General features: G+C 38.8%; 1 protein-coding gene across 1 annotated transcript in view; it reads left to right on the forward strand.

Annotated features, from left to right (window-relative positions):
- Nucleotides 1–23,991, forward strand: part of LOC126253254 (transmembrane protein 198) — a 149,998-nt gene that overhangs the window by 118,828 nt on the left and 7,179 nt on the right. Inside the window, exon 5 of the mRNA XM_049954459.1 lies at nt 16,380–16,543. Coding sequence (XP_049810416.1) covers nt 16,380–16,543 — 164 coding nt within the window. The remainder of the gene's footprint in view (nt 1–16,379; nt 16,544–23,991) is intronic.

Raw genomic sequence — 23,991 nt, forward strand, 5'->3', positions numbered from 1 at the left:
TAACATGTACTTAACCTAATTATAAACATGGATGACAACAAACTGCATCAAGCACAATCCCAAGAAAACACAGATGGTACTCTTTCACCGTTAGTGCCTAACAAAGAAGAAAAATCAAGATGAGAGCTCCCTTTATGGGGTACAGCATTTGAGCTCAGAGACATAGCCAGATATTCATGACTATTCTACTACAAGTGCTTAAACCAGCACACAGATCAGAAACAAATACTTGACAGAATAAGAAAAAGGCAAGGGCTTGTAATACAAATATGGAGACTTTTGACAGGTGCACCACTGAAACAGCAATTCACACACATAAAAGATTTGCCAAAACACAGTGACCCTGCCCTAGGAGGAATGATTGCAACAGCAGCAAACAAAATACACTCAACAAAGAGGTGATTGCTATACAGCTAAATAAATATGAATGTTAGAACACATAGTGAGGAAGTATGCAATGCTACACGAGATACGGTAAGAGCATACTCCAAAATCACTACAATGATTAAAAAGCCAACAAAACCAAGAAAACCTAAACCAAGATACTTATACCCACATTAAACAACAATCCAAAACATAATAAAAATATTCCCAGACCTGGCACTCACCATGCTGTCCGTGATCGAAAACAAAGAGATCCAATCACGTTTAGATGAAAGTCAATAAATAGAATACAATAAACATAGTTGTAACCAGCCACTGCACAGAGCAGTAGAATGTGTCAGAAATACTCTAGGCCATAAATATAAGAAGCACTGTAATAACCATCCACTGCACATAGCACTGGAATATGTCACAACCAAAAATTATAAGTATAAGAAACATATAGGAACCAGCCACTGCACATAAGAGTTGAATTTGTAAACAAGTAAACATAGTATCTACTTTAATAAACAAATCAGAAGAATTAATATTAAATTTTATTTTCTTAAAAATATATGTGTATAAAGTTGTATTGTCAAACAAATTGTAATAAAATAAATGTGTGTAAGACCTTATGGCTGTACAGAGCAAGAAAGTGCTCTCAAATAGCTCACTCTTTTCTCTTCAGGGAATGGAGTCAAAAGATTAAAATAATAATAATATTAATAATAATAATGATAATGATAAGAGCATGAGCTCAGTACAGCAGATGACATGATGATTTCAGTGAGTTAAATTGATGAAATTTTGTGCCCTGACACATTTGTCTGGATTATATTTAGCTAATGTAGTTGTGTCATCAGTGATGTCAACTGCTAGTCATTTCTTATGGCTGATATCTTGCCATGTTAAGGGCATCATCAGTCTATCAGCACAGTATCACATTGTTAATTAACCATATATGGGGATAACATTTGTGGAGGAAGCCTATAAGCTTGAATACAGTAAGCAGGTTCAAATGGATGTAGGCTGAAATGGTTCTGCAGAGAAGAAGTCACTTACAAAAGATAGGCTAGACAAGCAAAGAGATCTCCACCAAACTTCAGACTTATAGTCACATCATCATTTGATAGGGTGTGTGAAAATTATTAATCAAATTCAGTACATAATAAAAGTATATTGAAAGTAGATTTATTAAAGCCTGATATATCAAAGATATTCATAGATATTGCTGATGTGTCAACAGCATAATATTATTATATGAATACTGATATTATTTCTACAAATAGTAATTATTTTTTATACTTCATTCCCACCTTAATCAGATGCAATGAAGAGTGGTTTATGTACTTTGCAGAGTGATCGCAGCACAGTATGACTGCCAGTTTCACTTTGTGTCTACTGTGGTCTATGAATGGTGACAAGATCTTCAGATGGATTCCCACAACAGGTCTACCTAATTTTTATTGATATAGTTAAGTTTTCAGGCAAGTCTGATGTTGAGACAGGATGTCCCGAAATAAATATTGTGAAATAAGATCAATACAGGGCAATCTGAAGAGTCAGTTAAGTCATACAACAGTAATAAAATGACCAGGAATGATAGACAGGCTAACTTGTTACAAGATCTGTTCGGAAATGATGACATATTAAAGCAAATGTCGACTGTATTGAATGACTGCTTCCACACAGTGGTAGGAAATAAACAAATTAACCCAATACAGATCTGGAAGAGTTACTCTGGCAAAACTGTTTGCACCACTGGCAGCCATTATCTAAAACAATACAACATCCAATGAGATTACAAAAATAATTGACACTAAAAAGAGGTCTGTCTAAGAAGTGTTTTCTAGTGAAATGCTAAAATATTGTGTTGATTTGATTGAACCAACCTTGACATATTCTTGAAATTAATCAATTACTCGAGATCTAAGACTTCTTTAGTATGCAGAAGGGACACCCAAGTACATAGATTGAGACAGGCAAATCACATCTAATAACCCATTTCATTTCTTCTAGTGTGGTCACAGCATTGTGTCTATAGTGGCATACGAGGTGTGATTGGAAAGTTTTAAGAATTGATCCACTACTGCTTACTGGTTTGGCAGACAGGTACACTGAGGGTGGGGAGTGAATCATTGCCTTGTCTTTGAATGCCCTCTGACATGAAACTGTGTTTCCTTTACTCAGTTTGTTGTGGCAGCTGGTTGAGTGCGGGTCTGTTAGGGCTTGTTGCTGGATTCTGTCTGCGTTAAAATGGAGGTAAAAACGGAGCAACGAGTTTGTGTGAAATTTTGTTTTAAAACTGGGAAATCAGCTTGATCCACCCCCAGTGCCTCCAAATCACCCTCTGTTAATTTTCCACAGTTTCTTAACCTCGAACCTTGCCTCACCATGATTCCCCAAATCCCTCAACATGCAAAGTAACCTTACATCCGCAGAAAGAACTGCAGTCCACCATCTAAAAACTGATCATGACCTTATAATCCTACCTGCAGACGAAGGCTCCACCACAATGGTTATCTGGCAGAAGAACTCCGTCAGCTTTCAGATACTTCCACCTACAAACCTTGTCACAGTGACACCATTCCAGTAATCCAGCAGAATCTCCAGTCACTATTTAAATCCTTAGGCCCATCCCAGAACCTCTCCCCAGTGTCCAGTGACCAACACCTTCAACCTATTACCCGGAACCTATCCTCCTATATAAAAGATACCAACCATTTCCTCCACCGACTCTCCACAGTTCCTGTCCCTTTACCACACGGTGCCCTTCTCATCACTGTTGATGCCACCTCCCTGTACACTAACATTCCTAATGCCCATGGCCTTACTGCTATTGAACACTACCTTTCCAGATGCCCTATGGATTCCAAACCAACAACCTTCTTCCTAGTCACAATGACCAACTATATCCTCACACACAATTACTTCTCCTTTGAAGGCATTACCTACAAATAAATCCGGGGTACAGTTATGGACACCCGCATGGCACCATCCTATGCCAACCTATTCATGGGCCATATGGAGGAATTCTTCCTAAAAACCCAGAATCCTAAACCCCTCACCTGATTTGGATTCATTGATGACATCTTTGCTATTTGGATTGAAGGTGAGGACACCCTATCCACATTCCTCCAGAACCTCAACAACTTCTCCCCCATTTTCTTCCACCTGGTCCTACTTAATCCAACAAGCCACCTTCCTAGATGTTGACCTCCACCTCAGAGATGGCTACATCAGTACCTCCATCCATATCAAACCTACTAACCATCAGCAATACCTCCACTTTGACAGCTGCCATCCATTCCATACCAAAAAGTCCCTTCCGTACAGTGTAGCCACCCGTGGTAATCACATCTGCAGTGATGAGCAGTACCTCTCAAAACATACCATGGGTCTCACTGAAGCCTTCACTGACCGTAATTATCCTCCCAACCTTTTGCAAAAACAAATCTCCCGTGCCTTATCTTTCCAGCCTCCCTCCACCTCCCAAAGTCCCACAGTCCAGCCACAGAGGAGCATTCCCCTCATAACTCAGTACCATCTGGGACTGAAGCAACTGAATTACATTCTCCGCCAGGGTTTTGATTACCTCTCGCTGTGCCCTGAAATGAGAAATGTCCTGCACACTATCCTTCCCACCCCTCCTATAGTGGTATTCCACCATCCACTGAACCTTCACAATATACTCATCCTCCTTACACAACCCCTGCTCCCAGTCCCTTACCTCATGACTCATACCCTTGTAATAGACCTAGATGCAAGACCTGTCCCATACATCCTCCTACAACCACCTACTCCAGTCCGGTCACTAACATCACCTATCCCATCAAAGGCAGGGCTACCTGTGAAACCAGCCATGTGATATACAAGCTAAGCTGCAACCACTGTGCTGCATCCTATGTGGGCATGACAACCAACAAGCTGTCTGTCCACACGAATGGCCACCAACAAACTGTGGCCAAAAAACAAGTGGACCACCCTGTTGCTGAACACGCTGCCATACATGATATCCCTCATCTCAATGACTGCTTCACAACCTGTGCCATATGGATCCTTCCCACCAACACCAGCTTTTCTGAATTGCACAGGTGGTAACTTTCCCTGCAATACATCCTATGTTCCCGTAACCCTCCTGGTCTCAACCTTTGTTAGTCACTGTCCTCACCCATCCAGCCCCCTCCCTGTTCCCATTCCAGTACTACACAGCCATCATTCATCTCACTGCCCCACCCAGTCTTTCTTTTTATTCCTCTCATTTCCACTACTTCCTCCCCCCCCCCTCCACCTTCTCTCCTGCCCTCCGTCTAAACTGCAGCACTTCACTGTCCACCACCCCCACCATACTATCCCTCCCCCTCCCCGCCCCAGCCTCTTCCTTACCCCCACCCTGTCCCCACTCCCATCATGCACTGGTGCTGCTGCTCAGACTGTGGTTTCAGTTATCTGAGACTGTGTGTGCGTGTGTGTGTGTGCGTGTGCGCGCGCGCGAACGCGCGTGTGCGTTTGTGTGTCTATTGCTGACAAAGGCCTTAATGGCTGAAAGCTATAATTGTGTGAATATTTTTGTTGTTCCTAACGTGATTCAACATCTCCACTATATGGTGAGTAGCAACTTTCCTTCTCTAATATTGTCACATTCCATCCTGGATTTTCCGTTGTTTGAAATCAGCTTCTGAGACTTACGAACTAATAAAAACAGCTTTTGGAGATAATTGTATAAGCCAGTCAAATGTTTTTGTCTGGTTCAACAGATTTAAAAATGGCTCCAAATCATTTGAAGGTGAACCATGGTCCAGTCATCCTTCCACCTCAAAAACAAATGAAAATGTTGTGGAAGTTCATGAATTAGTGCACTCTTATCACTGACTTACAATTAGGGAGATGACTCATGAACTTAATTTAATTTTCTAAGCAGTTCAGTCAACTTTAACTGAGATCTGCACATGTGTTGAGTGTCCGGAAAATTCATTCCAAAAGCATTGTCAAGTGACCAGAGATAATACCGACTAGAAGTGTGCCAAGAACTGCTTAATTTGACTAAAAATGACCATATTTATTAAATACAGTAATTACAGGTGACGAATTGTGGGTATATGGATATGATTCTGAAACTAAAGTGCAGTCTCTGCAGTGGAAGACTCCAGGTTCGCCACAACTGAAAAAAACATAGCACAGTCAGTCGAAGGTGAAGACAATGTTGGTGACTTTTTTCAATTCTACCGATATTGTGTATCATGAATTTACCCCTGGAGGACAGGAATATTACAAATGTGTACTTGAGTGTTTGTGTGAATAGGTACGGAAGAAAGCCTTCTTCATCATTGAATTTTTGACCAGATTCAAAGTTCCTGTGCTTCCACCACCATGATATTCCCCTGATTTGGCCCCTGCAGACTTCTACCTGTTTCCTAAATTGGAATTTTTGCTGAAAGGGAAGCAATTTGACTCGATTGAAGACATCCAGGCAAATACAGATAGTGTCCTTAATACACTCCAGGAAAAATTTCCAGGAATGTTTCCAAAAGTGTGAGACGGCATTCCAGGCCTACTCGTCAGTGATGCAAATGTCTGTAACAGGAAAATGTGGTGCAGAAGCCATAAAACCTAGACTGAGGAGCAATGGAAGAAAGTCATTTCATTGGATGAGTCTTGTTTCACACTATTTCCCACTTCTGCCCAAGTTTATTTCCCAAGAGTGAAACATGGTGGGGGCTTGTTGAGGATTTGGGCAGCAATACTGCTGTATTCCATGGGCCCCATGGTTACTCTGAAAGGTCACATTACTGCTAAAGATTAATTATGTGATCATTTTGGCTGATCAGGCCCATCCCACGGTAGAATGTTTGTTCCACAGTAGTGATGCTGTATTCAAAGAGGGCATGGCACCTGTTCACACAGCTCACATTATTGATGACTGGCTTTGTGTGCATAAGGATCAATTGTTCCATCTCCACTGGCCACCACTGTCACCACATCTCAATATTATTAAGTATTCAAACAATGCAAAATCCAGATTAGAATATCAACAGTTTTATGGAAAGGATAGGTTGCTACTCTCCATAAAGGATACATTGAGTTGCAGACAGGCACAATGAAAAGACTGCTACACACTGAGCTTCTGGTCAGAGCCTTCTTCAGAAGGGAAAACACACACACATTCACACAACCAAAACACCTTGTGTACACATTATCACTATCTCTGACCACTCCGGTCAGAATGCAAATTTGTCACGTCAAATGAAAGCGGTAATTCAGAGTGGGGAGATGAAGAGGGAGGAACAACAAGGTATTGGTATGGGGAGAGAAATCAGCACTGCCTGGCAGAGCGTGCAGAAGGGAGGGGGGGGGGGGTTGAAAAGGAGAGACCAGTGGATGCACTGGCAGAGGACAGCACACATTGAGGGTGATGGGGATATGAACTGGGAGAAGGTAAGAGGACAGAGGGGGCGAAACTGTTGGGTTGAGGTGTGGGGATAGCACATTACCACAGACTGAGGCAGGATGATTTTGGGAACAGAGAATGAGCTGCAAGTATAGCTCCCATCTACACAGTTCAGCAAAGCTGACGGTGGAAGGGAGGATCCAGATGGCCTGGGTTGTGAAGCAGACATTGAAATCAAGCATAGCAATCTATCCTTTTCATGAAGCATTCAGCTGCATGTTGTGTAACAGTGTGGTCCATTTTGCTCTTGGCCACAGTTCAGCTGTGGCCATTCATCCTGGCAGACAGCTGGTTGCTACCAATATAAAAAGCTGTGAAATGATTGCAGGATAGCTGGTATGTGATGTGGCTGCTTTCACAGATAGCCCAGCCTCTGATGGGATAAGATAAACCTGTGACATGTCTGCAGTAGGATGTGCTCAGTGGGTCAATTGGGCAGGACTTGCATGTGGGTTTTCTACAGGGATTTGGTCCCTGTGGCAAGGGGTTCGGATTGGGAGTGGCATGGGGATGGACTAAGATGTTGTGAAGCTTGGATGTGTGGTGGAATACCACTTTAGGAGGGGTGGGAAGGATCTTGGGCAGGAGTGCCTCATTTCAGGGCATGATGATAGATAATCAAAGGCCTGAAGAAAGATGTCATTCAGTTGTTTCATTCCAGGGTGATATTGGGTGGCAAATATGGCAGTCCTTTATAGCTGGTTCTTGTAGGTGGTGGGAAGACTGGGGGTGTGTGGGGTTATGGCACAGGAGATCTGTTTGTGGAATGGGTCTGGTGGATAGTGCCTGTCTGTGAAGCTCTTTGTGACACATTCAGCATACTGTACAAGGGAGATCTTATCACTGAAGATATGCTGTCCCTGGGAGGACAGGCTATATGTGAGGGATTTTTTTGTGTGGAAGGGATGGCAGCTGTCAAATTGCAGGTACTGTTGATGGTTGGTGGATTTCTGCTTCCATTCAACATGACACAGTTGCATTCTGGCCAGAGCAGCCAGAGATAGTGGTCATGTGTGTGGAATGTGCTTGTTGTGTGAATGTGTGCATGTTTATGTTTTCCTTTCTGAAGAAGGCTTTGACCAAAAGCTCAATTTGCAATAGTCTTTTTGTTGTGCATGTCTGCAACCCAATGTGTCATATTTATGGTGAGTAGTAATGTATCATTTTCATAATATTGTTATTATTTAGTCTACTTTGTCTAGTTTTGGAGAGAAGGGTGCATAATTACTATCCAACTTCATTATCATGACCTGAACTTGCTGCTATTTTGCAGGTAGAATGGTATAAGATTCCCTTGGGAACCATACAGTACCTGCATTTATCCATTCCGAGATGGCTAGAAGTTGGTCTGAATGCCAATGGGTTTTCTACACTGTATTAGGCATGACAGTATCTTGTGTTTTTGGTGTTTTCATATTTTTGTCTAACTATCATATGTGCAAAATTTCGTGATATCTAGCTGGATAACAAGCTGAGATGGAGCCAACACTCAGATAAGTAATCAAGAAGCTCATTTTGCACATTTTGTGCCACGATATGTCTCCCATTATTTTGATTCAGTACTATCCAGCAAAAGCAAGCAGCAGCAATATTGTGTAATGTAATATGTCTTCCAGAAGGTTCTTCATAGATTTCAGAATTCGTACACCAATTCCCAGTGCATTTTCTCCAGAACAATATTTGTAATTATTAATAAAAATCAGTGTTATTTATAAAGCAACTGGCACAACCATAATACTGAGAGCAAAAATAATTTTCATGTTGACTTTGCCTTCCTGTCTGGTATTCAGAATGGGGTTCATTATTCTAGTATGTCCATCTTCAACAAGCTTCCATAGGAAAGTAAGAAATTGGAAATCCTTATAAATCCCAAAGATAATCAAATGCATGCTTAATTATCCATTACCTCTACAAATTATCTGATATTCTAAATATGATAACAGAAGATTTATTTTAACTGCAGTACGTGATGTCCATTGTAGGAAGTGTCTCATGTTACAAATTTGGATAATCATTGTTCTATGACTATTAGTGCTCTGACAACATGTGTACTAGACTATGCTTACAACTTGACTTGTTACATGTCACTGGAGGTTTTCTGTCATGACAGAATCTGTGGGATACAATCGTTAGGTGGATAAAATAAGTAAGCAGCCATAATTTTGTCCACAATTCTACTGAGAGGCAAGCATACAATACTCAAAATAGTGAAAGATAGAGGTTAGCTGGTATGTCATTTATTGGGTGCATATTCAGAACATGCCTTGATGCAATATTCTCTATGAGGACAATGCGAAAAATTCTCAGCCTGGGCAGATAAGTGCTGCACAATAACAGAAGTCCAGAATCAACTAGATTTGTGAAGCAATTTGGCTTACTTGGCCTTTTATTGTAATTATGTATTGTAATAATGCACACACTATTACTGAAATACTGATCTGTCATAAAATCATTTATTATTGATGATGTAATTTCCAAATAACATTCATCAGAAGTTAGTGAAGATTTATAAAGAGTCTGTTTCTGTTTTTGAGGTGATTAAAGTGCGTTGCCCAGTTTTTTTCAACACTATGAAATGGGCAGTGGTATTGAGACATACCCATTCTTCTACTGACGTACTAGAAGTGGAGCCATAGATAAAAACATCAAGAAAGTGCATGAAATAATATGGATAAAAATATTGAAGGTGTATGAACTACCAGCAGATCACAAGTAGGTGTATGGTACATTGTATTTGAAGAAACAAGTATGAGAAAGTTTTGTACAAGATTAGTGCTTTTTTGTTGAATGCTGATGGAAAGCTAATGTGAAATTAAATGTCTTTTGAATGTTCAGGTCACTTTAAAAAAAACCTCAACTTCTTTTGGAGTGTGATTTGCTACTATACTGTGATGACAGCCCATTATTTCGTACCAGTAACAAAACTGCACTGCTCACAAAAAAAGTGAAGGACCTGGAAGACGTGGTTGGACGTCAATATAACTTTGATTACGTATGCACCGTAGGTGGGCATATAAATTATACGAGTCGCAGTTATCTATGACAGATATGGTTCAAATGGCTCTGAGCACTATGGGACATCTGAGGTCATCAGTTCCCTAGAACTTAGAATTACTTAAACTTAACTAACCTAAGGACATCACACGCACCCATGCCCGAGGCAGGATTCGAACCTGCATCCGTGGCGTATGACAGATAGAATGGGCACCAGAGTGCATTTGTGTTGTTGATGTACAGTGTTGTTACCAGGCTTAGTAGGTTATAAAAATGGCATGAAAAGTGTCAGATGTTAAGTGATCAATGTGAAGGACATTATAATGAAACAAGCCCTTTGAACGCCTTCTTTTACTATTAACAAAGAGATCAATACCACACCATTAACTTCACATTATGACTACATTTCCAAATTTACACCATATCAGGTATACAAAAAAACACTAATGACTTTGTCAGTGCGAGGAGATATAACCCACAACATAATTATACTGATTTCATCACATAACATAAAAATGCCATATATCTGTAAAATAATTTCTCTGCAGTTTTCGTATTTACGTTCAGAGGAAAAGTAGAATGGGTTATAACTTTTTAAAAATGTTTATTAGTGCTAACAAAATACAGTCGTTTTTGTACAACTGCATTTATATTTCTAAATCTACTACACATCAATTCAAAGATCAATTAATGACAAAATTTGACATGATTAATTAAATACATAAAAATACCAATTTGTCTTATGTTTTCAGTTAATCACTTCATTATAAAAACTAAACACAACCAAGCAAACAACCATATAATTCTGAAATCAAAGTTATTAAAACAAAATGTTGAATTGACTAGTAAATGTGGCATTACCCGCATTTGAGAAAGTGTCTGTTTTCGTGTAGGTACAAAGGGAAAGTACTTTGTCAGTCAGTCAGAGAGAGACGTCAGTGGTGGAAGCTAGAAGCTTGTTATGCTTTGACATTTGGCAATGTTACACAGCAAACTGTGTGTTTTTATATACTGTGATTGATATACAGTAGTAATGAAGAGATGACATGGGTTTTTGAAATAAATAAATGGAAAACATCTTGTGTCCAGTTTAATAAATAAATAAACCACAGCCCAACTATTGAAAACTGCTGGAGAAATCAGAAGCAGATCAGCACACCAACCAAATAAGTACTAGAATTCAGATTCTTAAACAGAATGTATTTCTCTCGTCATATAACTACAAGCACTGTCACATAAACAGATGTACTGTCATCGTTTTCAGAAGGGGTAGCCAGCAATCTACCAGTAATACTTTTTATATATGAGAGGGGTTACAACTGAAGATGTCATGTATGTGTGTGAGATAGCATTATCAGCCCCTGACAGAGTGTCAAAGGGCCACTTAATGGGTCTCAATTGACTGGTTGGTTGAATCATCTAATATCCAGATTGTGGAGCATTCAGATGTGGCAGTGGTGTGGCGATGAACTGCGTGGGAATGTGAAGGTAGGCATACTCATTATCATGGTTCCACCTGTTTCTAACAACCAAAGAGAGAATAACTATACTTTGCACCGAGCACATCATAAGCCCATCACATTTGCACCTGCCATGTGAGAATGAGTAATGGACACTCTGCAACATACCCTTATCCTGCACCATTGGTCAGAGACTAGCAGCAGATGAACTAAGGAATTACTGTCTCATCCCAGTCACCTGGGGAGAGGTCCCGTTCTTCTGATGCTCTGGAAAGGCACAGCTGTGTTACTTGCGATGGCATGGTGTGGGGAGCCACTGGGAATGACTTCAGGTCATAGCCGATTGTGATAGAGGGAACTCTGATGACGCAGTGGTTCACCATGGACATCCTGTGTCCTCATGTGTTACCTCTCATGCGACAGTATTGTGGTGCTATTTTTCAACAGGGCAATGCTCGACCACACAAGACACAGGTCTCTATGAACTGTCAGCATATTGCTGACATGCTCCTGAGGGCAGCAGGCTTATCTTTCCCTGATGGAACATGATACCACCTTGGATGTCAACTCTGTGCCAGTGCCATCATCCAGGGTACTAAGGACCAGTTGCAACAATTGTTGGCCAGCTTGCCACAGAAGAGGATACGATATGACACCTCTCCCAACCAAGTCAGTGCATTCATCCAGGCCAACAAGTCTGGGTTAAGGCCAAAGTGACACAAGCTGCCACTTGGGATGCAAACCTGAGAGAGTGCAAGAGGTGCTACTGCAAAAAGTACATGTCACATCTGGCAGTGGCTGCTTGGAACACCAAGCTATGAGCTTCAAGGGGTACCTGGGATATTGAAGTGAAACATTTGTATACAGTGTGTATCACAGTTATCAGCAGAAACAGACAAGGGGGCAAGTATAAGAAGGAAAAGGTGAGGCAGTGGGGTGGAGGGAGGGGGTGAGGGGCGGGGAGGTCCAATGATACATCATTTGCGTGAGAAAGGTTCTCAAACTGGCTCTGCAGGACTGAGGGGGTGCGACATAATACTGATAGGTGGACTAATATTGACAGGTTTTTTTTTGTAAATTTTACTTGATTTTGTTATAAGCACTGAAATAACATCAGATATCCTCTGAAACCATGCATTTTTATTTTCTCTTCCCATTCTGGGTGCGTCACTTTTTTTGTCAGGTAGTGTATAAGCAACACAATGGGTGGAATCTGTTAACTCTTTATTAGAGAAAATGTAGAGCATTTCACACCCCGGAATGGTCATGGCCATCTGTTTTTTGGTATGCAGGAAGTTTCTTCTAACAGATAATGTTAGATGTCAGTAAAAAAATTGTTGAATACTGTACAAGTCTTCTGGAGCAATTAAATGAATAAAATGCATGAGAAAAGGAAAAAAGTTTTACTCATCAGGGCAATGCAGCTGCCTATAAAAATGAGATTTAGCAATAGAGAAAACTGAGTAGTGTGAAGTATTTATTTATATATTGCTGCTAACAAACTAAACTTACAGCTTCATTACCTAATGTAAGTTTTATAATACAAACTGTATGCACTGTTGATGGTTTCTGCTTTATGGGCATTAGGGTATGGTCCAAAGCATAATTTTTTGCCTAATATTAGAATTATGCCCATAAAACAAAAATCACCAAAAATGCAAATATCGACCTCCATTCTGTGACAAATTGCATGATTTGTTCATATATCCATCCCATTGACCATATTTGCCATGACTTCCATTTACTACCATATCCAAAGTAATTCATCTTTCCATAAAATATTCAAACAGTGATGAGATTATACGGGCTGTAAGACAGGTATTCTGCAAACATTTGATAATCACACTTCAGACATGAAAAATGCTGCACAGAAAAATATTGGGTAAAGTGCACTGACCTAAAAGGGGACTACAACAAAAAAGCAAGTGAATTTTTTTCTCTCTCTTAGATGCTAATTCCTGATTCATTGTTCTCTTCTTTCCTTCCTGTACTCTTTTATCTGTTTACTGTGTTTTTTCTTCCTGTATTCTGACCATTTCAGAGCAGTTTTTTTGCCTCTTCTACCCTAGAATCCTACCATGTTCAATATTTTGCTACTAAACATTTCTCAGTCAGCTGTTTCTTCAGAATTTTTATTCCTTTTTTTTCTAAATCCTTTTTAACTTTATGGATCCAACTCATTCTTGACTTCTTATCTCACAAGTATTTTAAGATGTTTCTGATTAATCTACTGTATTACATTTCATGGAGTTGCATTTCATATAAAGTCCAAAAAATACCAGTCTTCTTTTTCTCAGCCCTTGTGATATGTTTCCTATGTTTCAGTAAATTTTGTCATTGCTATGTAATTTACAACATTCCATAGTTTTTCGTGGGCCTAATATTTTTTGTAATGATTTACCTTTCTAGTATTTACAATTAATTCATATTATAATTTAATGTTACACATTTCCTTGCATACATTATGGCTTCTCTTTAGTATTTTAATGCCTTAATTTGCATTTTTGGACAGGCAATGTCTGTTCTATAAGTTTTTAGCTAAACCATAAGTACTTCCCATTTTTTGAATCGTTTCCTCTAATGGAGCTTTTTCCAAACCATTCCCTTTGATTATCTTCCCAAGATATTTAACTTTTTTAATCTTTTAAATTTTGCTAATATATGTTTTCAGAAATTTTGTTGCATTTTTAATGTTTGTAATTTTTTTGGCAGGAATTCTTAAGCTTTTCCTATTGGCTATGTCTTCTAAAAGATTAATCTAGCAAAATCATCTGCTAATGCTACACAATTTCTTCCAATATTTTTGTTACCTTTTCCCAACCCTATAGAACACAGTTAAAAATAACAGAGGATCAGCTATTACCTTGTTGTACATCTGTGTGAACTCTTTATTAAAACAAGACATTGTTTTCATTCCTGAGAATCTTTACTTTGCCCTCATGAAAGCTCCTATTGTGCCACAGGGCAGCTTCATCAAATATTGGTTTGAGCATGTAATACTGTTTTATTACTCATTACATTTAATTACTACTTTGTATGACTGTAAGTGATCAACCCAAAGGTTGGTTTCAGCACTGTACTGCTTTATGAAACTAATCTGAATGGAGGCATTTTAAGTGAAGTAAAAAGTACTTGGTTCAACGGGAGTGAAACACTAAAAATTTGGATTTTTTTTAACACTTTACAATGCAGTCACTGAACAACACACTACAAATTTCATTACTTTCTGGTAACTCCTGGACAGTGTTGCAATTTCCGCAAACAGTACCAGCTTTTGCTTTTGTAAACATTTTGCACACTTGCTCCTAATAATACCAGATGTACCCATATGAAATGAGCATTAAGATACAAATGTGTCGACAGGGGACATTTGTTGTGAATGAGCCTTAATTTTTTTTTTTTTTTTGTGTTTGGTTGGTATGACATCTGTCAAAGTTATTTAGTATACATCAAGTCATGGAACAAACAACATCATATGTTTTCATCATGTTAACAATGTCGAATTTTGTACCAGAAAGTGAGGATTTGCGGAAAGCATTAATTTTTTGTTTTCATTTGAAAAAACGTTCTGCAGAGTCGCATCAAATGCTTGTCGAGGCATATGGTGATCATGCTCTATCAGAAGCAACATGCAAAAGATGGTTTCAATGGTTCAGAAATAATGATTTTGATGTAAGAAATGAAGAATGTGGAAGACCACCAAAAAAGTTTGAAGATGCCGAATTGCAAGCAATATTGGATGAAGATGATACTTTGAGTCAGAAGCAAATGGCAGCAATACTAAATGTTGCACAACAAACAATTTCTGACCGTTTGATAGCTATGGGAAAGATCCAAAAGTGTGGAAAATGGGTGCCACATGAATTGAATGAAAGACAGATGGAAAACCAAAAAACCATTTGTCAAATTTTGCTTCAAAGACATGAAAGAAAATCAATTTTGCATCGAACTGTTACTGGTGATGAAAAATGGATTTATTTTAAGAATCCTAAACAGGAAAAATCATGGGTTAATCCGGGACAACCATCAACATCGACTGCAAAACCAGATCGATTCGGCAAGAAGACAATGCTCTATGTTTGGTGGGACCAGAAAGGTGTGGTGTATCATGTGCTTCTAAAACCTGGTGAAACTGTGAATACTAATCGCTACAGACCACAAATGTTCATTTTGAACTATGCATTGAAAAAGACCAGAATCGGCCAGAAGACATGGCAAAGTAATTTTTTTACACGACAATGCACCTGCACACAAAGCAAAACTGGTTCAGGATACAATCAAAACACTTGGCTGAGAGCTGCTACCCCACCCACCGTATTCACCAGACTTGGCCCCTTCCGACTACAATTTGTTTTCATCAATGGGACACGCATTGGCTGAGGAACACTTCGAAAATTGGGTGTCTGATTGGTTTGCTTCAAAAGACGAACATTTCTAATGGCTTGGTGTCCACAAATTGCCAGAAAGGTGGTCAAAATGTATAGAAAGCAATGTTCAGTACTTTTAATAAAATGTTTTTACTTTTCAATTCAAAATTAGTGTTTTATTTTCACAAAAAAAAGGCTCATTTCATACCGGTACACCTGGTAAATAAATGTATGATCATGGCTTTACCATATACTTGTACTTGTGACACAATTGATATACTATCATGGGATGTTTAAAGCTGAGCTTAGATTAGTTTTCAGGTGTTGTTAATATCTTTTCCAGCACATAAGAACAGCAAATGAGCAGAGTAACAAGAAGAGCAATGGCTTCTTTTGGAGTAATACCTCTTAATATACAAAATAATCAGTGTGACTAGACTAATGCCTTATATAATCAGTTGTTAGTATGCTCAAGATAATTAGCTTGCAATGGCTACTCCAGTTGATTAGTATGTAACTTGAATTGTCACATGAGCCTTAAGGGAGTGCATCGTACTGGAATGTTTGGAATATGATGTGTGACACTTGATGTAATTTTACAAATATTACTCTTTCTGTTTATCATTCCAGGATCCTTAAATAAAGAAAAGTTACTACTAACTTTTTGTATGCATTAATTTACTTGCAAAAAATGTACTTAACCATAAACCTTGTTCTCATAATGATCAGTACTATATTTATTTGTAGCAGCATATCTGAAACAGCATCACCATGCCGGAGGGCCAGGAATGCGCAGTGGCGGTCCAGCAGGGCAAGTGCCTCGTACACGTGAGCAAAGGGCAGAAATGAGGCAAAACAAGTATCGGTACCTTTATCAGGTACGGACAGCACATGGCGATGTCATTTGCCAGGTGAGAAATTTCATTTTGTACAAAGCTCTCTAACTCTTCCAATAAAACAATAAACTGCAAACCTTGAATATGACTGAAGTGTGCATTGGCTTATGCAATGGACCTGTATTTTGAATGAGTGGATTACAAACCCATATCCAACAAAATTAATGTAAGTTTCTGTTGTCGCAATCAGTTACTCCAGCTGAATGCCAGGATGGTTGGTTCAATAATGCCACAGCCAGTTTCTTCACTTCATGCTTCTCAGCTAAGTTAATGTTCACGTTTAAGCACAATGAATGTTGAAAGTAGAAGCCAATGTTAGTTAGTTTGTTTTACCACCACTCTTGCCTTTGGAACTCCTGATGAGATATGAAACCAGATATCAGCTAGACTGTTCACAACTGGCTTATATTTAATGAATTTTAGAAGACAACATGCATGTGTATCTCCCATGTATACCATCTTCTTGCTGTCTAGAGGTGTACTCTGCTTTCACGTCATGGTGGAAATCACAAGTAAAAAGTTGGAGAGATTCTGTATTAAAAAAGTGGGAAACCCAGGATTGAATGTAACAATATTATGAAAAGTAACAATATTATGAAAAGGATAGTTGCTACTCATCATATAGCAGAGATGCTGAGTCACAGATAGGTACAACAAAAAGACTGTCGGAAAGTGAGCTTTTGGCCTAAAAGGTCTTGATTGAGACAACACACACACACACACACACACACACACACACACACGCAAATGCAACTCACGCACACATGACCACAGTCTCTGGCTGCTGAGGGTCTGGCCTGACCAGCCAGCGACTGTAGTGAGTGTGTGAGTTGCATTTGTGCATGTGTGTGTGTGTGGGTGGGTGGGGGGGGGTGGGGGGGGGGCATGCATTTCTTTTGCAGTTGTTCACTCATATTTTAAACTCCAGAGATACTTATGGGCAATCTTGTAATATGTAATATAATGTCATCTTATTGGATATGCTGCAGTAATTCTGTGTCTTTTTGACACAATATTTTAACAGCATAACTCAATATCATCATCCAGCACTCCCTGATGCATGTCTCAGTTTACCAGTGATCACCTGATCATAATGAACTACAAAGTAAAAATGTTGTGTCAAGAGGATGTGGCATCCTGGCAGCATTCTTGAAAGGAAATTACCTATCACCAGCACTGGCAAAACATGAGGATTGCTTGTACTGTTATGCTGAAATACATCGCTTTTTAGGCATGTCTACAATATGTACACACTTCAGCCATTATTGTGGTTTACTGTCAGCAAAGTAGAAGTAGCAGAAATAAGAACAGCAAGAGACTTAACTTCAAAGTTGGTGATCACGAAGTAGATGATGTTAAGAAATTCTCCTACCTGGGGAGCAAAATAACCAAGGACGGATGAAGTAAGGAGGTCATCAAAAGCAGATTAACACTGGCAAAACATGGAGGATGTACATTTGGAGCACAGCATTGTATGGTAGTGAGACATGGATGGTGGGAAAACAAGAACAGAAAAGAATCAAAGCATTTGAGATGTGTTGCCACAGAAGAATGTTGAAAATCAGGTGGACTGATAAGGTAAGTAATAATAGGTTCTCTACAGAATCGGTGAGGAAAGGAACATAAGGACAACAGCGACAAGACAAAGCGACAGGATGATAGGACATCTGTTAAGTATCAAGGAATAACTTCAATGGTACTAGAGGGAGCTGTGGATGGTAAAAACTGTAGAGGAAGACAAATATTGGAATACATCCATCAAATAAATAAGGATGCAGGATACAAGTGCTATTCCAAGATGAATAGGGTGGCTGGCACAGAAATGGAATTCATGGTAGGCTGCATCAAATTTGGCAAAATGCTGATGGGAGGCTGTCACCAAAATCATTCTTTGAGGAAACACTTAAACCATATACAGCACCATGAATAATATCCATGTTCTCTCATACAAATCAGACCACCAGATCCAAATATAAAGTGTTCAGTTCATGTGATTAGTTATACAGGGTGTCCAGTAAAGGAGTCCCAGATTTCAAAATTAAGTATCTCAAAAACTAAGAGCAATAAACAATTGCAGCAAAAGATATGTTTACTGTGAAAGTGGTAAGAATTTTGTACAGTAGTTGTACAGAAGTTTTGAAGTAATTCAAAAAGCTGCCAACAGATGGTGCTGATACTTTGCAGCTCATACAGTGAAAGTGCATAATTATACTTGTCCTCAAGAAAGTGAAACATCTGTTTGGGATGATCAGGTCTGGCCCCATCTCGCATGAACCACTTTGTGCCTGATTGATCCTCCAGCGCTAGCTGTGTGGTGACAGATTATTCCAACATTGCAACATAGTGTTCACTAGTGATCATTTCTCACATGATAAAGGGCCAGTAATGCCTTTGCTGTATGCTGCAACCTGAACAGTAACTTTAGGAGAATACAGTGGTTCCCCTTCACACAGATGGGGATTTTCAAAACCCCAAACTCACCAGTTCTGTTTATTCATAACTCCATTCAGATGTAAGTGTGTTTCATCTGTGAATCAGATGCAGGCATCATCAGATCCTTCATTATCAATCATTGTGAGAATCTGGTTCACAAAGTCAGCTCTCTGTTGCACAGACCACATTGGTATGGCCTGGTGGCTTTTGATTTTGAATAGGAACATGTGCAGGCTGTCTCAGTATTTTTTGTGTGCTGGAACACTTTAAACCCCTCTAAGCTGCAATTCTTTGAATGGATTTCCTTGGAGTTTGCTGAATAATTCCAGAAGCCATAGTGACATTTTCAAGAGCAACTAAAGTTTACTTGCGGCCAACATTCCCCACTAAATCATCAGCCTGTCCAATGGAATTTGATGAATATCTGGTGAATGGTTTCACTTCAGATCGTTTTGGAGCATTAAATCATGACTGAAAACAGCATCTAGTTACTGTAGGACTGTGTTCTAACTTGCGGTGTTCCAGTACCAGAAAAACATGTTGTTCAATGGAATACATGATTTGAACCTCTTCCCTCAGTATGCTGCCCTCCTTTCATGTTTCAGCTGTGGAAGGGATCACTCCGAGCTATAGCATATTATTTATAGGCAATACATATGGTGATTACAGAGCCATCTGTTAGCAGCTTTTTCAACTATTTTGAAACTTCTATATAAAATTCTTACAGCTTTCACAATACATCCATTTGTTGCCCTCGTCTATCAATCTCGGTTTTCGAGATATTTAATTTTGAAACCAGGGACATCCTGTATGTTCTCAGTTCTCTCTATTCCATTGAAACATATTAGGAGTTAAAGTGATGCAGAGCTTCTTGTTAACTAACTGGCGAAAATAATTTACACATCCATTCCTTTTCATTCCAAAGATTCCAACTTTGTAATTTGCTACTGTTACAACATTTAATCTTCAGAGAAAGCCTTCTACTCCAAAAAGCCCTGATATGCTGAAAGAGTGATTTGTTTCCAATACTTGTTTTCATGATTATTTGTGTTCATTTTATTATTGTACAAAACTAATGATTTAAGCCCAAACCAATGAAACTTTGTAACATCACCTCCATACTATTTCACCATTCACACATGCCCATTTGTGTGCCACATCTCCTACTGTGACACACCATTGTGTAAAACCTTCTTCCACTGCTCTATAGATCAACAAGTTCATTGTGTGTTCCACCCTAGGCAATGTCACATATTTCGTTTTGTGATCTGTTATTTCCACACAACAGTACAGCCATGGGATCAGAGTTCTATCCATTCTTGAACAAAATTCTGTCACCACACACTTACGCTGGAACAGAAATCCTCTGCAGTAATTGACAAAAATGTCTTATGGTTGATTTCCATAAGATAGTGAGTTTGGCAGACCCAGTGTGTTAATTATTACACCTGATAGAGTGATGGATATGTTTAATGTTTCTCTGACTTTCCATTACAACAATGTCACCTGAACAAATTTTACTGTTGTGAAATCACAGTTGTGGACCACTACAATTATGCTATATTCTAACTCTTCATCCTCCCCATTGACTCATTTTTGTAAAGGTGATCTACACTCAAAACTAATGGAGAGTCACCTAAGTTTTTTCAACAAACTGAGATATGTTACAGAACATTCCTGAACAGCACAAGCTATCTTTAAGTACAAAATTCAACCAAAGTCCACTTTTAGCAATGTTAGAGCCCAGTCAGCTACTAACACAGACCAAAGAGTAAACAACGGCAAACCGAGTCCAAGCAAGAACCAAGCATTAGACTGACTGGCATACACTTCCACTACATCAATACTATGACAGAATTACAATTGACTCACACCAGCCCTGGGCTGACTTAAATACTGGATTCTGGTAGGCGTGGTCTTGTCGGAGAGGAAAAGTGCCATCTGGGTGGTGCCACAATGGTGATTATAAAATAACAGTCATGAAACATTGTGTTATCCACAGCAAAATATTCTCTTTTATTATATCATACTATGGTGCCAAAAATGTACATAGGTTTGTAGGTAATGGCTGCCAGCAAAATAGCTAGTCACTATTTCACAACATCTGTACATAAATGTTGTAATCTGTCTTTAGTGAATGTAAACAAACCAGTTTGAAATTTCTGTATGTATCACTTTTCAAATCATTAAATAGTGTGTACATTTAGGGACACTTGTTGACCATTACCTAGAGCAGGGTTGCCCAACAATTAAGCTAATGTGAGCCACACTGGAAGAAGACGAGTATATTAGGGACTCACAAAATATACTTAACACTAAGAATGACCCCTGAGAACAGAAAAAAATATGTCAGTCAAAGGTATATAGTTAACACATTAATGTAATTTAGAATTTATTAATTTATGATTCTTTATTCATTTTATATATGAAATTTCATTAATAATTTTATTACGTAAGTAATTACAAATCTGGGAAGCTAATGTATCAATCTTAGATTTGAGTGAAGTGGTTGTAGTCTCAAGATGTTTATCTGAAATTTTGATTCTGCTTTTATTCTTTGTGTGCTTCACTCTTGAAAATAACTGTTCACAAATTTGCATGCTTCCAAACAAAAATGACATAACACACAACTTTGCAACAAGGGATTTTTGTCTCTGGAAGGAATAATTTGTGAAAGTCCAACAGTGATACATGATCAGATTTTTATTTTAGTTGGAGATCAGACTGCAGTTCTATGCATTACATCTGAAAATCTTCTGGCAAAATATCTTTGTTATAGTGGAAGTGGAAGTAACAGGGAAGATACAATATCACTGGTGATGGTGCACCTTCACTGTCCCCTTAGTGAAAGTGGATTATTGATACCAATTTTGCCAAGAAATACACATTCACTAGGGATAACACACCATCACTAGTGAAGGTATACCTCCACTGCCAAGAGGTAGGAAAGTGGACCATGATTGCAGTAACAAAACAGTCATATTTTGGAAGTTGTGTTTTATGAACTGCAATTTAGAAACATAGCCATATAAAATTCATGGTGCTGCAGAAACAAAACACAGTCATATTCAAAAGCTGCATTTTATGAGATGCAATTTGAAAATGTAGTCATATTATATAAAATTCATTTATTGCAGCAAGGATGTGCACCATGGCACTTAGAATTGCACAACATTTTTCTTTTTGCAAAAGCATCTCAGAGTCTGATTTTTGTGCTGGCAGTTGCATTTGAAGAATCCATGGCTTCTTCCCGTTGACTGAAGTGATGCAGTTGTTGTTAGAATGACAGTTTTCTCTGCTGGAACTTCCTCCTCAGGGATTATTCTAAGAGGGCAAGCACTGAAATGGGACCTGAAACAAATTGTTGTCGCAGTCGTCCCTTCCCAAAATATTTAAAAAAATCAATTTATTACCCTGAGTAAATATGATTCATTACAACACCTGTTGTCTCAATTCAGTAGAAGCCATCAGCTCTTGTGTTGAGGACGACACCCAAGATTGGCTTTGCATCTCCTCTTCCTCTTCCTCAATTGAAATTGGGAAGTGGGACTCTCACCGTAAATCCCTTTTCCACTGGTGGCTAACAACGGTAAGGGCACTGCAGCATTCTTTGTGCTTGTACACCTCTGCTCTGTGTTTTTTAATAGCACGTGTTGACTCTTTTAAATCAGTCGGGCAGCATTCATTATTGTCTGGAACACATTCTTTCTTCCTGTTCTCAACCTCTTTTGCTGTTGGTATATTATCATCTTGCACTGGAGATTTGCTGTGATCATTATCCTGCAATGTTTCAGTCCATTACTCACTACTAACACTCTTTTGATTAATTATATTTTCAAGGTTGTCCTCAGAGTGAATGTTTGCAAATACTTCAGGAAGTAAACTTGATGAAAGCAAACTATGTTTTGGAGGGCATATGGGGTTTTTTAATTAAAAAGTGTACAATGTTGTTCTTCAATAACTGCACAAACCTTATTGCATGGCTCCCCTCCACAGTGTTGTACTCATGCATCCATATAGCTAAAAAAAGAACTGTACACTGTAAACCATTATTTGAACAGCTAAAAATCCTGCCACTGCCATGCCTCTATATATTGGAACTAGCTTGTTTTACAGTACAGCACTTGGACGCCCTCGACAGAAATGCTGACCGCCACACACGTGACACCAGAGACAAAACACAGTTACAAATTATAGCCCACAACACAAAATTATATGCGAACGGGGTTAAATGTATGGGCACTAAAATATACGACCACCTCCCAACAGACATAAAAACAAGCAAAAACCCAAAAATAATGAGAATTAAATTAAAGGAATTGCTACTAAATCACTGTTTCTATTCCGTACATGAATTTCTTGAAACAAAATTTTAATTACTTGCAATAAGCTGTTTATTCAGTTGTAGATGTTTCTACGTAGTAAGATAATTTAATTATTGTATCTTATCTATATTCTGTCTGTATCTCATATATGTATTCTGCTATGTGAACTATGTACCACAATATTTTAATTACTTGTAATAGGCTGTATATTCACTTGTAGATATTTCTACTTAGTAAGATAATTTAATTATTGTTTGTTACTCAGAAGGGATCGGTTGGTAGGACATGTTCTGAGGCATCAAGGGATCACCAATTTAGTGTTGGAGGGCAGCGTGGAGGGTAAAAATCGTAGAGGGAGACCAAGGGATGAGTACACTAAACAGATTCAGAAGGATGTAGGTTGCAGTAGGTACTGGGAGATGAAGAAGCTTGCACAGGATAGAGTAGCATGGAGAGCTGCATCAAACCAGTCTCAGGACTGAAGACCACAACAACAACAACAACTCATATTCTGTCTGTATCTCTTATATGTATTCTGCTATGTGCAGTATGCACCACTGTCACCTCTCATCCACACACCACCTTTTTTTATATTTTGTCTATATATCCTATATGTATTCTGCTATGTGAGTTATGCGCCACTACTATCATCTCTCATCATATACCATCTTAACATAATTTTTCAAATTGACTTGTCCTATATCA

Source organism: Schistocerca nitens, chromosome 4 (genome assembly GCF_023898315.1).
Source record: "Schistocerca nitens isolate TAMUIC-IGC-003100 chromosome 4, iqSchNite1.1, whole genome shotgun sequence".
NCBI classification, from domain to species: domain Eukaryota; kingdom Metazoa; phylum Arthropoda; class Insecta; order Orthoptera; family Acrididae; genus Schistocerca; species Schistocerca nitens.